At 36.3% G+C, this 17,221-nt stretch overlaps 1 protein-coding gene across 1 annotated transcript in view; it reads right to left on the bottom strand.

Annotated features, from left to right (window-relative positions):
- LOC311069532 (CUB and sushi domain-containing protein 1) overlaps positions 1-17,221 on the bottom strand; it is a 684,283-nt gene that overhangs the window by 10,342 nt on the left and 656,720 nt on the right. The window contains exons 61-63 of the mRNA XM_084092746.1: positions 12,079-12,252; positions 11,130-11,203; positions 10,912-11,023 (exon numbers count right to left, since the gene is read on the bottom strand). Coding sequence (XP_083948872.1) covers positions 10,912-11,023; positions 11,130-11,203; positions 12,079-12,252 — 360 coding nt within the window. The remainder of the gene's footprint in view (positions 1-10,911; positions 11,024-11,129; positions 11,204-12,078; positions 12,253-17,221) is intronic.

The following is a 17,221-nucleotide window of genomic DNA, read 5'->3' as shown; positions in this document are numbered from 1 at the left end:
AGCAGTTGAAATCACGTAAACCTACGTGAGTCTACTGTAAGTATACTGAAAAAGTTGGATGTGCTTATATATTCAGCTTTATGTAAGGGTCATGTAATGCATGTAATTTTTGAGTCATGGACAATGTGTTTAAACAAGTTTAAGTTGTTAAATAACATTTCAAAGTGTTTAAATGCATCGTTTTGACAGTTTTTATGTCAGGCGGTACTACCAAATAGTTGTGTGTATATATACTGTAGTTGTACCACCTGACATTGAAAGTGTACCAACCTACCCACACTTGAAATTAGCAGTTTTTACCAGTATTTGAGAGAGATCTACAAACTTTTTCTCTCTGCCACAAGGATCAGTTGGTGTCATCTGGATGATACATTATCACATTTAATATAATCATCTAGTCATTTAGCCTAATAATAAAAGGGCCATGTTTGCAGTTGTGCCACCCTAACATTTGAGAATATACAAATAGCTGGACAAAAGTTTTTCAATTCTCTCAACAGCTTTAAAACTACTGATATTAATGAAATATGTTGTTATGAAAGGTTTCAAACCTAAAATGATGCCACAGTATTTAGTTTTTATTATTTTTTATTATTAAGACACCATTTTAAAAAGTTTTCTTAGTATGTTCATTTGTTTGGACAGTTGCAACACCTGGCATTTTGTGGGTTTAATATGTATTATTTAAATGTAATAAAAATTCATTCAAACTAAATAGGTTTTATATAATAAAGTTGTCACACCACTAAGACTGTTTTATTTTAGTTTTTTTGCACCATTTCTCGCCTTGTTTGTCGTCATAGTAATTCATTTGATTTTGTCATCGTGTTCAGGTGTGTGTGTGTGTGTCATTATCTCCCCTATTTAAGTCCAGTTCAGTTTGTGTGTGGTTGTTGGGTCTTTTCTATGTGTTGGATGTACCTTGTTGGAATTCTCCTGTTGGAAATTAAAATCATCTTTGTGTTATTTGTGCTTAGTCTTTCCATCACAACCCGTGACAAAAGTGATATATGTCATGAATTTATCAAATTATATCAAGGAAATAATGGACACAAAAATATACACGTCATGTCATTGACCCATAAAGAACTGAGCTATAGTATAGTAATGATTTGTGACAATATAAACAATCAAGCAGAGATTTGTTATATACAATACAGTATACTGCATATGTGATAATATCCAACTTTACATATAGTTTATACACCTTTATACACCCCTATACCTAAACTGACTACTTCAATGTGCCCTCTGGAAGCTTGTGTTCTGCAAGTGAACGGCGCCTTGTGGTGCACAGGCACAAAATTACTTTCACAGACCTTTACCTGGACTGTTCCCTGCTGGTGGAATGACCTGCCTAACTCAACCTGAGCTGCTTTTTTGTCAACATTTGACCCATTAATACTAACACTTACTATTCTATATCTATTAAAACAACACACAAAAAAACATTTCTAGTCACAACTGGTCACAGCACTTGATTATTGTTGCCCTGTTGTTGGCTTGATTGCTTCTATTCTTCTCCTCATTTGTAAGTCATTTTGGATAAAAGCATCTGCTAAATGATTAAATGCAAATTTAAATGTAAATATATGGAGCTGTACAATAATACAGTTTACATTTTGTGATGATACATATCACACATCTGAGATTTGCTTTATAGTGTATACTGTATATTGCTTTACGTGAGTGTTCTGTATGTATGCAGGTAGGGTTAGTTGAATGTATATATCCAAATTATAATATATAGCTGGGAAATAATATACAGTAGTTTACATTTTTATATTTGTTATATAGAGTTGTTATACATATTTGCTATATAGTACATACCGCTTAATCTGAGCGTACTGCATGTATCCGGGTAAAGATGTAATTTATAATATTACGGATAATTATAATATTTGTATAACTCAAGCCAATGTTTCTGTTTGGCTTTGAAATGTATATCTTAGCAGAGAGCTTACATTACATTCATCAGTTACAGAGTTTCAGATAAACAATAGATATCAGATGCTTATGATGTCTGGGATTGGTAATGGCTTTAGCTTTAAAAATCCTGATCAGAGCATCTTTCAAAAATAAGAGAATCGCAATGAAAGCAATATCAGAAAGATTTACGGTGGAGTCCCAGCTGCATACTATAGAACTGTTGAGATAAAGCTGCACCCCTGAGGGAAACGTTCTGGGACATGCCTTGAGTGCTGCCATCTTCCATAATATATGAACCATGTCCTCACACCTCACTTTTCGTCAACTCAATTCTCCCTGCTTCTCAGCTTCTGACAGTTTGACTTCTTTACACAGGCAAGATGCATTAAAGATTTGGTAGGGCCTGCTATCAAAGGGGTCCACACATCTCAAATTTATGTACAAGCAGTTTAAACATAGCTAACTTTAATTATTATGCCCACATCTGTTCCTTTTCCAACAATAATTTCAATACAAAAGCATCACAACATGGAATTCACCTGTAGAGGATGATCACTGGGACAGTGGTGAGGATCAAGTGCATGACACTTCTCAGAGAACTTCTATCAAAAAGTAGATTTGCAAGAGCAAACTTCCCTTTGCTAAGCTGTCAGATTCCTTGACATCAGCACACTCAGCTGCCCTAAATCTGAAGTAATCTGTACTTCTTCAAACAATGCCCTCCTGCAGTAATTTCCAGTGTAAAGATCTTGCTCTCTCTCTCCTAACCTACCTTTGTTTTCCCGATAGTACATCATCAATCACACACTGATGAAACCTTGTTTCAAATATAACTATGGCTTTGTTCCAAAACCTAGGGAGCTGCTTTGCTGTCAGATGCCAACACAGCAAGCTTCCGTTTGAGGCTGTATGCTAAGTGAAATGAAACCTCATAAGTGAGTGATCTGAAGCAGCCTACAATAGAAGGAAATAGTGCTTTTCATATAGCAGATCTGACTCTCAAATGAGTTTGCCGTTAGCATGTTGCTAAATGAGCACTTTGATACTCTAATTTTGCTTTTACACTATACAATTTTAGCTCGACATAATAATAATTTTTGACTCAACAGTAACTGGAGAACCGAATTCAGTATACACAATAATAAAACATACAATGAACAGGCAAACAGATCAAATAGAACTCAGAATCTGATGAAATGAATGCAACAAAGTCTTCCGTTTTCCCAAAAAAAGAAATATTATAAAGGAAAAAAGCTTAATGTACAATTTAGTGTGTTGCATTCATATGCATCATTAATAAGGTGTATATACAGAGCCAGATTTACTAACAGCTTGTACCAGCGCAAACCCTCTTTTTGCAGCTGATCTTATTGCATATGCATTTGTAGGAGTTTCCCTTTCAGACGCAACATTTATGGGAGAGTATTTAAATGAATCATGCAAGGTGATTTACTAAGGTTTGCACTCATCAATTTACTGGTATTTGCTCCATTATTTACCACCCTAAAAACCAGATGCTAATTTTCCACTGCTCTTGGTAAATTGCGTTGGTCATTATGGAAATTATCCTGCGTCTGTGTTCTTTAATTTGCGCATCGTCAGTAGATCAAGCACAGAATTTTCCACTCCCACCTGTGTTTTTTTTGGAATTGCGCTCGCGCGCTAATTTGCCCTGTTTAGTAAATCTGGCGATGGAAATGTCAAATTTAGGGGAAAAAATCCCTTAATTCGCAAAAAAAGTTTTTAAGTTTGCTCGAGGTGGTTTTTGACTTGTGCGAAAAAGAATGAATGCGAATAATGGTAGATGGAAACGCATTTGCAAAATAAATTCTAACGTAGCAAACATTAAACCCACGTGACTGATCAGCTGTTTCCTCATGATGAGATTCATGGCTCATTTTAGGCAATCGCATGATTTCGCTCAGCTCAGTAATAACGTAAAAAATAACGTATAGAATATTGTAAAACCATCAAACACTAGTAGACGTGTATTGAACATTTTACTTATATTTAGCTATCCAAAATAAAACCATTCCAAGCAAATCACACTTAAAACAGGACACATTTATATGGTTTTTAACAGTGATGGGAATAACGGCGTTATAAATAAACGCACGCTGAGGGTAGCGCATGTGCCAGGCATTCTGAACCAGGGTGCGGTTATGCTATCCAGAGACAATGTTCCCCCAGGGGAATGGTCTCTTCACCGGCAGACGGTTCAGCTGATATGGATCATCTTCGGCGGTGTTCTCTAGCTGGTGCGCAGCACGGAGCCTGGACCCCTACTCGTGTGAAGTGCCAAGTGTACTCGCCTTTTTGCAAGAGCTCTTGGTCGCGTGTCGCACCCCCTCTACACTCAAAGTATATGTGGCAGCCATAACAGCATCTCATGCTCTTGTGGCCGGACAATCACTAGGAAGAAACGACCTCATCGTGCGCTTCCTTAAAGGGGCAAGGAGGCTAAACCCGCCGCAACCCCCCTCTGTGCCTATCTGGGACCTCTCCACGGTCCTGGAAGCAATGAAGGGTGCCCCATTTGAGCTGCTTCGGTCTGCAGATCTGAAGCATCTCTCGCTCAAAACCGCTCTCTTACTGGCGCTCGCTTCAGTCAAGAGAGTGGGCGATTTACATGCGCTATCAGTAAGTGCATCCTGCCTTGAGTTTGGGCCTAACGACTCCAGAGTTGTCCTTAAGCCAAGGCATGGTTATGTTCCTAAAGTGCTCTTGACTCCGTTCAGAGCACAGGTTATTTCACTAGCAGCTCTTCCCTCACCAAAAGATGAAAGAGACATAAATTTACTCTGTCCCATCAGGGCTCTCAGAGTTTATTTGGGGCGCTCTGCCTCGTTCAGACAGTTGGAACAGCTTTTTGTATGCTTTGGCAGCCGCACCAAGGGGCTCGCCGTCTCAAAGCAGAGATTATCGCACTGGATAGTTGATGCTATGGCGCTGGCTTTTAAGTCTAAGGGCCTTCATTGCCTCTTAGGCGTCAAAGCTCATTCCACGAGAGGTATGGCCTCGTCTTGGGCTTGGTCAAGTGGAATATCTATTGAAGATATCTGTGCGGCGGCCGGCTGGGCCTTGCCGTCCACATTTATGAGGTTTTATAACCTGGAATTTCCCACTTTGCAAGCGAGGGTTCTTTGAATACAAGATGTGTAAGCACAAACCCCCTGAGCCTTAGGGCCCGATACATATCTGGTCATGTTTAAATTCGAACTGCGGTTCTCATATATATACATTATAAAAGGTTTTGGCCCTTATTAGGCCCATTCCTTGTTTTTCCCTATAGGAAGCCTGTCACGGACTGGCTTTTATTGGGTTCATACTTTACTCTTCTATAAGCTCAGGCATCTTGCCTTGGACTACTGTAAGGAGCAAAGTTTAAGCACGCACGGCATTTTGAAGGGGGTTCCCATAGCACAAGCTAGCCTTACGCAATACGAAAGACCTCTCGAAAGGGAATGTCTCGGTTACTAACGTAACCTCGGTTCCCTGAGATGAGGGAACGAGTATTGCATAACCCGCCGTGCTACTGTGCTTTTATCAGGGGATCACTTCAGTCGATTAAACCTGAATTTCTTGGCTAAGAATGGATGCTTATAAATACATAAGCCACGCCCATTCTGGCGGGCTCTGACACGCCAGGGCGCGAAGCAGCCTGATTGGTTCGCACGTCTGAGCCGCCTCGCCATAGGTTTGTGCAGTTGCCTTGGCACAGCCAATGACCGTGCACTGCTTTTTAAAATTTGGCTTCAATATTCTCGAGAAAAGGAGTTTTCCCATAGCGTAAGCTAGCCTTACGCAATACTCGTTCCCTCATCTCAGGGAACCGAGGTTATGTTAGTAACCGAGACGTTATCTTTTTCAGTAATGAGTAATCAAACGAATTACTGTTTCCCCCATTACAACACCGTTACCGTTACTGACAATAAAATGCGGCGTTACTATAATTGAGCTCACTGAAGCAGTTTTCATCCGAGTAGGCTCTCTCTCAGCCATAGGACCTGTAAAAAAATTTATCTGGTGTGTGTGTGTGTTTATGAGGTGCCGGACTGGACAAAAGCGAAGCGAATGCCGCGATCGCGCTCAACAATGCGCAAGAGAGACCGAGAGTGTCCGAGCATTATATAGTTTGTTTATAAATAAATTACAAATTTCAGCATTAGAATGATCTCTGTAGCCTATTGGTATCATCTGCAACATTTTAATTCATTCAAATAAAATCTAAAAATAACCTGCAGAGAACGTTCTGTTTAGGTTATAAGAATAAAACCTAAAAATAACAGGGAACGTTCTCTTTAGGTTATAAAATAAAACCCGAAAATATCCTGCGGGAACGTTGACGGGAACGTCCCAGAAAACATTGTTTGACCGGTTGTGAACGTGCGGCAAACACGCCTAGAATTTGGCTTAAATAACCTCTGACGAGGACGTTCTCTGTAGGTTATAAAAATAAAACCCCAAAATATTATATTTTATTATTATTTATTTTTGGTACATTGTTCAGTATTATATTGAGAACATTTCTTGTTAAACTGTTTACTTTTGTGAGGAAGAAAATACTTCAAGTAGGCAACAGCATGTCTACCAGTTGTGAAGCTGTGTGACAGTTTTATCATTTTAATTTGCACTACAAAGAGTGTATGTATGTTTTTTATTATTATTTAATCATTTTTGGTAAATTTCTTAAGAAGCAAAATTTATTTTTAGACTTTTTGGCCAGTTGTGGTCTGTACAATATGAAATAATATGGTTCTAAACCATCTATTGTGTTTTATTGTTCTATTATAGTAATGATAATATTTAAAATAATATACTGAATTTGAATTTAATAGGTGTCTCTCACATTTATGCAGTGGCGGTTCTAGGATTTTTCTGTAACAGGGGCCATTAAGGGGCCACGTTACATTCAGGGGCCAAATACAAGGTACATTCAAGCACACAAAATAATTTATTCAGTACGGTGCAAATACATTTCGGCAGTCATTCCTTTTTCAAACGCTCTAATAAAAAATTATGAGCCAGTAAAGTTCTTAATGATTTTTTTTCATTTATTTATACTGTGCATAAAGGACACAATGCACTTCTTTCTGAATTCCACCTTTTAAGTTTCAAAATCATGTTGTCGCTTATAAACAGTAAATTATTGTTAATTGTTTGGGGGTGGAATTGCATCTGTGAACGTTGTGAAGAATTCTCCGGTTGCTCTTCTCGTCGACGGTTGATGGGTGGGAATCTCTAGGCACCTCATGATTCAATTCAATTACGATTCAGAGGGTAACGATTATCAATTATTTTAAGTTTTTTTTTTTTTTTTACTACTTGGTACTTTTAAAGCAAAGCATTTATGATGACCCATAACGAACTTACTTCCAATACTTCCTATATTAATTTTAGTAATAAAACAAATGGAAGTGATTTAGCAAGTCAACTGTAAGGTTACATTTGCCAGCATTTGTAAACATTGCAAAGAACCAACAGGAAAATAAATGTGTACCTGTAGCAGCATACTTGTAGTAAATGAATACAAACTTCAGCATATTCTGAATCTCTAGCATTTAATAATAGACTTTTAACCAACATCCTCTTGTTGTTTCCAATGAGCAATATAATCCTTCAGACAAAAAAAAAAAACATTTTGCTGTAGCAAAATCACAAACAAAAATATAGAATGATGTTCCAGCAGCTCTCATACAAACATAATGCTTGTGGACTTACGCATATTCTGAATAATTAGTAACATACAAAGCCGCTCTTATTCACAACTAAATAATAAAGAGTTATGACTTGAAATGTTTGCTGTATACCACAATCAAAAACCGCTTATACAAAGAAAGTGAATGAACATCTGCAGAGAGCACAGTCAAAATGTAACTCTTTGAGAGTGGCATTGCACATATTGCAGGGCAGTATAACGTACGTTTAACAGATCGGTTTATGGCATATTGATGTGAAAACTAAACAATACAGAAAGCAGCTCTCATACAAAAAATACTAAATAGGTAACAATGGTATTGCCAATTTTCCATACGTTAGCCTTTCGAATTTGGCTCTCAGCCATCATGCGTCTGTTATGTGCGCGTCTCTGTTATGTCCGCGCACTGCACGTCCGCTTTAGAGTTCCGCCTTTTGCGTTCCGTCAATATTACGTTATTAGGAAAAAAATATATATATATTTTTTTAGAAAATCGACTTTTGATATTTGTGAATCGATTCAGAATCGTCTACGTCCGCATCGCGATGCATCTAAGAATGTTTTTTCCCCCCTAGGAACGGGGGCCAATCAGGGGCCAATCAGATTTCAGCAGGGGCCAGGGCCCCTGTGGCCCCGCCTCTAGAACTGCCCCTGCATTTATGATGGACTACAAATGACCGAACGAATAAAAGTAGAAATAAATAAATAAATAAATGCAGAAATAATAGTGAAAATAAATACATTTTGGTAATATAAATGGCTATTTCTGTATTTTTACATGTATTTATTTATTTATTTATGCATTTTTATATGTATTTATTTATGTATTTATACATTCATTTATATATTTATGTATTTATAGATTTATTTATTTATATATTTATATATGTATTTATTTATACATTTATTTATTCCTACATTTATTTATTTCTGTATTTCCACATTTCTACATTTATTTATTTCTGTATTTCCACATTTCTACATTTATTTATTTATGTATTTCCACATTTCTACATTTATTTTTCCCTGCGCATGTATGCTAATTGACCAATGGCTAACCACGCCCCCTCCACTCACTCGGACAAACAGTCAACATTTGGTAACAGGCGCTTTGGCAGCTGTCACAGTAGGAGACATTTCACAGGAGGCAATTTATGATTTTTGGAGACAGAAAGATTATATATCATCTCGATGTCACCAAAAGGGCCTTAAATATGCATTGGAGGGTTATATTAATAATTTTATTGTTGAGAAGGTCGATAAGCTTCAGCTCCAGAACAAAGATTTACAGTTCACAGTGTAAACGTTATAGTTTGGTGCTATTTCGCTTCAAACGCTCGCTTTATACGCGCGTCCTATTCGCTTTGGATTCAAAATGTTCAAGCGTCGAACTAGACGCGGATACGCGCGAATTTGACGCTCTATTCGCGTTTGGTGTGAGCGCAGAATAATGAACAGGCTGCGATGTCAAGATTGCATTGCTGGAATGTGTGTGTTTGTGTGTCTGTGTGTGTGTGTCAGAGAGCGGGCGCGATCGAACAGTGGAAACATAAAAACATACTCCATTTTGTTCATACAGGACATAATTAAAACTGCAAAGTGTTTAGCCTACTTATATTTGTGTAAAACACAACATTGTGCTTTTGTCAAACTGTAAACTCTTGTCAAACTGTAACCTACAACTGTCACCCAACCAAAATCACACACACGCTGTTTAAAAGCCAAAATGACAAGAAAAAACATAAAAACGAATGAAAACTGATAACCGCAATGCATTGCAATGGACGAGGAAGCAGAGAATGTCTGAGTGTATTGGGTTAGCTATGCGTACTGTGATTGGCTCATCGCGTTTGGGGGCGTGGCTTAGCCATTGGTCAATTAGCATACATGCGCAGGGAAAAATAAATAGAAATGTGGAAATACAGAAATAAATAATTGTAGGAATAAATAAATGTATAAATAAATACATATATAAATACATAAATATATAAATAAATGTATAAATACATAAATAAATACATATAGAAATGCATAAATAAATAAATAAATACATGTAAAAATACAGAAATAGCCATTTATATTACCAAAATGTATTTATTTTCACTATTATTTCTGCATTTATTTATTTATTTATTTCTACTTTTATTTATTTATTTATTTATTTATTTATTTTTCGTTCTGTCATTTTTAGTCCTTCATACACACTGTCCCACAGCAACATTAAAATAATGTAGATTAGTGTAATGTTTTATAATAATAATTTATTCTATTTAATGTCCATTTCATTCAACATATGTAATATTGGGGGCAATCCAAGTTATTTCACATATTTGAATAAATAAAAATAAAAAAAGTAACACAATAGTTACTTTCCCTGGTAATTAGTTACTTTTATAATGATGTAACTCAGTTACTAACTCAGTTACTATTTGTGAGAAGTAACTAGTAACTATAACTAATCACTTTTTTAAGTAACATGCCCAACACTGGTTGTTAAAGATTGTTAGTGCATGCTCGATATGATAGTGAATATATTTTTACCTTACCAATTCTACGTTCTGCCTTTATGTTGTCCATGTTATTAAAATGTATCCAATTGCTACTTTGTTTGCGTTTGTTACTCATCTAGGATGATCTTTTCGCCACACTGCTCAACCACAGGCACTCCATGCAGTGACTGCATGTTATGTTAATGTGTAGCCTACTAATTCGCATTTGTTTTTTTTAGTTTTGTTTTATTTATTTAGAATTTCTAAAAGATTTGCTTCACATTTTGATGGAAACTCAGCTACTGTCTTAGTACATCAGGGCATGTTATGCATTTTAGAATGTTTTTAGTGACTGAAATACTGCGGCGGGGGATGAATCGCAATTGCTGATAAATTGCCATTTGTTCACCTATCTTTTTCTACATTAGAGAGGTTCTCTAAATATCCATGGCTTGAAACATGGAAAATTGACATTGACAGGTCTGTGCTGCAGTTCAATGGATATTTTGTCCTCCAGGTCTCAATGCCAGTCACTTTTTGATATTGAATGCGTTATATTTAGAGTTCTTGGTTTGCCATCTTGGATTGATTTTTATTTTATTTTTCACTGACCTTGTCACACTGATCCTGGTGATATTGCCTTCTCTGCAAAGGATACATGTGATGCTAATTTAGAATTTGGCCAAAAGAAGATTTTTCAGAACAGCCTCCACGCTCAAGGCGACAATGATGCTGCCAACATAGACAGCTCACTACATTTTGGAACATATTGAGTCTGTATATGGTGATACTTACCAACACACTCTGGTTGCATCCCACTCCATGTTAAATTTTCTAAACATGTTCTCGTTGTCGAGCCGAGGATGTGATAGTTTTTCCGACATCTGAAGAAAATTTTACTTCCGACCTGTAAGAAGAGAGTTATTGAGACTGAAACCCTGAAACCAAAGAAGCATAATCTGTAATTTACTCAACTAAAGGATAGGAAATGGTCGAATGCCATTTGTCCTCACCTCAAATCCCTGAGCCTGGACTGGAATTCCATATGCTGGAGTTCCGGGATCCTTACATGCACTGTTGGTTGGATCTACAAATAGATGTTCACACTTTTTATAAGAATTGATTCAAATTTATGGTTAAACTTTACAATAAGGTCCCATTATTTAACATTCGTTAATGTGTTAACAATGAGCAATACATTTGTTAAAGTATATATCTTAGTTTAGGGGCCACTGTTTTTAACTAAAAACTTAAAACTTTTTATGCGTTTTGGCTGTTCAGACAACAGCGTTTTGGGGGCCTGAAAATGCAAACTTTTAAAAACTGGTTTTGAAGTGCAAGTAAAAAAAAAAAAAAAAAAATGTTATCGTGTAAACTACAAAAACACAAATTTAGTGATGTCATGCGCATGCATATTACGTGTTCAGTCTATAGACACATAGTGTTTCTTTACAACATGACATCGACAACTACTGGCCTGGCATCCATAATATAGTGTTTTTGGTCGTTGTCACAGGTCTGTGTAAACGTGGATCGTTTAGACAGCGTTGTCATCTGAACGCAAAAAAAAAAAAAAAAAAACCAAAGGAAAATCTTTTCCGTTTTTTAGTACATTGTTGTCATGTAAATGTACCCTCGGTCTTTGTTAACGGTATTTAATAATAATACAACTGTTCATTGTTAGTTCATGTTAGCTCAGGTTCATTACAAAATATCAACAGATACAACTTTTTAATTTAATAATGTATTAATAAATGTTGAAATGAACATGAAACAAGATTAATAAATGTATGTAAAGTATTTTTTATTGTTAATTCATGTTTATTAATTTGGTTCACTAATGCTGACAAATTGAACTTTATTGTAAAGTGTTACCAAATAATTTATTATAAAAAATACTGTATGTATTATGTGGCAAAGGGAATTCCATTGTGTTTTTTCCAAGGTACATAAGTGGCTCACCAATGCAAGAAGGCTGCATTCCACTCCAAGAACCGTCCGCTTCACAAACTCTCCTGGAGGAGCCCACCAGTAGGAACGGAGGTCTGCAGTAGAATGACACCTCTGATTTGTAGGTGAACTGCTGGCCCTCTATGTAGCCCTCTGCAGGGGTGCCTGGATCTCCACACAACACAGCTATAAAGGACACAAGACAAAAAGTTAGTCTGTTAGTTCTCACAGTGTCAACATCTCAGTTTAGCTACTTTCAGTGTAACTTAGAGGTGAAAGGTGTTGGTGTGTTTGAATTCGACAAAGACAGCAGTCAAATCACATTTCAGTTGTCAAACTGTTGTAATAGTGCTGTTTTCTTGTATTCCTGCACGCTTTACTTATTTTTGAGGTTTGTTTTTAAGGCATTTAGAACCTGGCAGATGAACAGATGGCAAACAAAAAGTGCTACTAGTAAATTACAGCTAATATAGATACAACTCTATATTGTGGAAATAAGCAAAATAAATAAAGAAACCTAATAAATAAAGAAATACGATTTTGCATTAATGCATTTACTCATGGGTTTAAAAACCATTACGCCAATGGAGAGTCCCCATAAACCATATATGCAAGTGTGTGTGTGTGTGTGTGTGTGTGTGTGTGTGTACAGGTTTATCCCATACAGTAAAACCTGAGATTACCTATATTGTGTGGACCAGCCAGAGGTCTCCACGAGGGAAATGGATTTATACTAAATGATGTTTATATGAAAATGCAAAAAGATTCCTGTAAGGGTTAGGTTTTGGGATTGGGTTAGGGGGATAAACAATATTGTTAGGTCAGTATAAAAACAAAAGCCTCAGGAAAGTCCCCACGAAGATACCAAAAATAACTTTTTTTGGGGGGAAGCCCACAGTTGTCGATGTGAACAAGGAATATTATTTAAAAGTTTTCTGTTTTTAGGTATGGTACTGTATGTTCACTGAGTTGTACTGTTTATTGATGAACAGCTGAGCCAAATTTGCACTGAGCCACAAACAGGTCTGGTTTAAACTAAGACAGAAAACAATGTTTTCTCATACTGTGTGAAAAAAAAAAAAAAAAATCATATACTGTATGAAAACAGTTCTTAGTCTCTGTTTTTATTTCAGCTCTATCAGATGAGGTGCTGTATTGTCAGTGCAGTCATGGCTGAAGGGTTTGCACACGCTTCGCTACCACTCCAACACTCTTCAGCTGTGACTGTATTCACAATACAGCACAGCATCTCATACCTTATTGCTTAATTTACATGAAATCAAACATTCTAAATAATACATTATTTAAATGGAAACACATGACAGCTTGACAACCTGACATTTAAAACAAAAAACTACAGTAGTTCTCAGAGCACACTTTCATTTTAAATACATCTTTAAACCTTATAATTAACACTTTTCTAAATATATATGTTATTGTGATTGTATTGTGTTCATTGTGTTCCACTGGACTACACGGATATTATGTTCTCTGTTCTCTGTCTTGGATTTGTTATATTTATTCTATTATTAAACTCACTGCATTTGGATCCAGCTCTTTTTTGTTTTTGAGTTCACCATTCATACCAACCCAACAGCTGTTACAAAATTTAGTTTGGAGGATAAAATTCACAAAAAAAGTTTCTAATTGAAGATCGATTTGAACAAGGAGTTTAAAACCAGCATACAAAACCACTGCTGGAGAAAACAAGCATTTGTGTCTTTTGCCTCCAAACTTTTGTGACAGTCCTCATGACATCTTTCCTGTGAGACTAGCAGAGACGACTAGCCCCGTTCTCCTCTATATAATAGTGCTTCTTGGCGTGAGCACTTGCGATATGGTTCTTTTTTTTTCTGGCACTTTTAACAAGGATTTTTTGTTGTAACAGCTGACATTGTGTCAAAGACTTACAATAAAAGCCAGAAGGATTTAACAGCAGATTCTGTGCATGCACCTCGTACCTTTCAGACTGCAAACCGGAAAGCCAGGCTACTTGAGGGATCCATTTGTGATGTGTTGACACTTGTATTGAAAATGTCAAAACAGGTTTTATGATGTGCTGTAGCTGCGTTTCACACAATTTCAGTCAAGCCATGAACTATGAAGGTAAAATGATGCCATAAAGAATCGCATGTGCAAGGTATGATTTGTGGAAATGTACATAAGATTGTAAGTGTAAATCAGGGGCGATTCTATGATTTCAAAATTAGGGGGGCTCAGCCCCAAATGAGGGTATGATTTAAAAAAAGAATAATATATTGTTTGTATACAAGGGAACAATACAGTAGGTTCTACACTACCTATCAAGTCAATCCCTAAATATTGATTTAATTTCAAATAATTTTAAATAACCAGCTAATATTCATTAAAGGTATAGTTCACACACACACACACACACAAAAAAAGTTATCATTTACTCATGATTAATGATGTAATGCCCATTAATTTCCATAGTAATTTTATGGAAGTCAATGGGGCCAATCAACTGTTTGGTTACTGACATTCTTCAAAATATGTTCTTTTGTGTTCAGTAGAAGATAGAAATTCATACAGGTTTGGAACAACTTGAGGGTGAGTGAATTATGATTAAGAATAAGTGTTATGTTAAGACAGTAGATCAGAACTATGCACATTATTGTTGTTGCACATGCATCACTGTCTGTATATTACTTGTTGCCTGAAACATAATCATACAGTGTTCGTTCGTTGGCCAGAGAACTGGCCCAAAAAAATTGTTATCATTTTTTTTTCATGTATCATGTATCATGACCATTTTACATGTATCATGTAAAAATGTATCTTTTTTTTTTTCATCCAAAAAAAAAAAAAAATGTTTTCTCCATTCTGTCACCTGATGGAGTTTGGGTTCCTTGCCACTGTCGCCTCTGGCTTGCTTGGTTATTAGGGGCCAAGCACTGAAAGTGCATAGGCACCTCTTGAAATCGTTGCCATTCTTCTTCTTCTTCCGTATGGAAGTCTATGGCAGCTCATTGAACCGCTTGCGGGAAAGTTATGAAATTTGGCACAGTGATAGAGGACAGTCTGAACAGTCACCATAGCAAATTTGCAGTCTCTAACTCAATCCCTCTAGCGCCACCAACTGTCCAAAATTTCACTCATGTTTATGCTAATAACTTTTGAACCGTAAAGGCTAGAAACAAGAATATTGTTTCCTCTGATAGCGTGACTCAAGACGATTCTATTGACGTAATTTTCGCCCTATGACGTCATTTTCTGTCATGGAAATCTTTCCACTAGGAAATTTTAAATTCTCAGAAAAACCTTTTTCAAACTCCTCCTAGACGATTGCTCCGATTTTAACAAAAATTTCTTCAAAAATCATCTTCAGACCATGCCGACAAAAAGTTATGGTTATGGAAGTTGATTCGTCAAACCATTCTCGAATACCGCACAAACGAATTTTACGTAGTGCTTGCAAAAACAGACTTAAGGCTGTACTGTATGTCCGAAACTCTTTATCGTATTCAGACAAAACTAGGGATGCACCGATACCATTTTTTCAGAAACGATCCGATCCCAAAAATTTGGAGAACGCTCCGATACCAGCGCAGTTTTTTTTTTTTTTTATCAAGTAGAATTTCTATAACTCTGTGTGTTGAACTGATAATCACTCTTTTGTGTGTTAAACACAGTCTACTTAATACAGACAACAGCATTATTAAAGAAAAACAACAAATAATAAATAAATAAAAAATGATCATAATCTATGACAAAAATGCTATTATAAACTAGATTAGTGGATAATTTAGCAGTGAAATATACTCACGAATAAATTCACGAGTGCACAATAATTTTATAAAATCTGAACATTTAGTAAAAAAAAACATTCTTTTGTGGGGAACAAATAAGAGAAAATAAGTGTAGTACTAAATCTGGTAAAACCGTCACATTGCTTTTTGTATTGTTGTAAAATACATTCATGAAAAACAAGATAAAAAAAATCTAAAAGATCTAAAAAGATGTAGGGCTATATATACTATAAAATTAAGACATTTTTTAAATGTATAGCACAGCTGTTTAATGAGGAAGCAACATATGATTAATAGGACAGAACAAGAAAGGCTATTAATAATCTTTCATTGCACAAAAGTATTATGATATCACATAATATCACATAATATCTAATAATACAAATCGCTTATTATGTGCATCCTGAGCGCAGAATGATGTGCTTGAAGAAACATGGAGTCAAAGGCCGCAGCGCGTCGAGTCCGCATAGAAACGTTCAAAGCACTAAGTTAAGACATATTGATGCGTGATATCTATCTATGCAATAGTTTATTCAGCCTTTTTTTTTAACAGTTTTAAATTGCAGTTACTGTGTGCGTGAAGAACAATCATAGTGCTATTTACTACTACATTGTTGTGATCTAACAGACACCCGGTAGAAAGTAACATGATTAAGGTACAGTAATACAGTCCAGCAAGATAAAGTCATTTTATGCGAAACCATAGACCTTTATCTACAGATCAAGTATAATAATAGTAACATTGAATCATCTTGGAGAGAGTTTCATCGTGTTGACTGTTGTAACCGAACACGACGTGCTGTTTGAATGCTGAATGGAGAATGACTGACAGCTGCAGCGGATGGAAGAGTTTACATGAACTTGAATTTAACAACTTAAATATTCATTTCTACCTCACATTATACTCTAGAATGGCTTCTGAACACCTATAATATAGTGCACGAAAACTTTATGGTGCTTTATAATGTTTTTGTGCCTTTTGTGGGGATTAACAATAACTTAATTAACAATATCGGATTTGGATCGACCTCGTCTTACCGATACCCGATCCGGCAAAGAATGGCAGTATCGGACCCGGATCGGTGTATCCCTAGACAAAACTTGGTACATGTCATCACAAGCATGACCTGAGGTGACATGCTGCGTTTCGGCACAGCGCCACCTACTGGTCCGGACATACGAAAAATGGATATTTTTGCTTATAACTTCTGAACTATTTGTCCAAAAATCATAAAAGTTAGATTCAGGGCGTTATGCTGAGTCGATTAATATCTAATTTTCCCATATCGGCCATTTTGGACGTCAGCCATTTTGAATTTTGTACTAAAATGCTGTATTTTATGAACGCATGAACGTATCGTTACGAAACGCGGTATGGGTCATCA

Source organism: Abramis brama (genome assembly GCF_963993115.1).
Source record: "Abramis brama genome assembly, chromosome: 19".
NCBI lineage: Eukaryota > Metazoa > Chordata > Actinopteri > Cypriniformes > Leuciscidae > Abramis > Abramis brama.
Note: the sequence above shows the minus strand (reverse complement) of the source record. Positions and strands in the feature narration are given on the sequence as shown.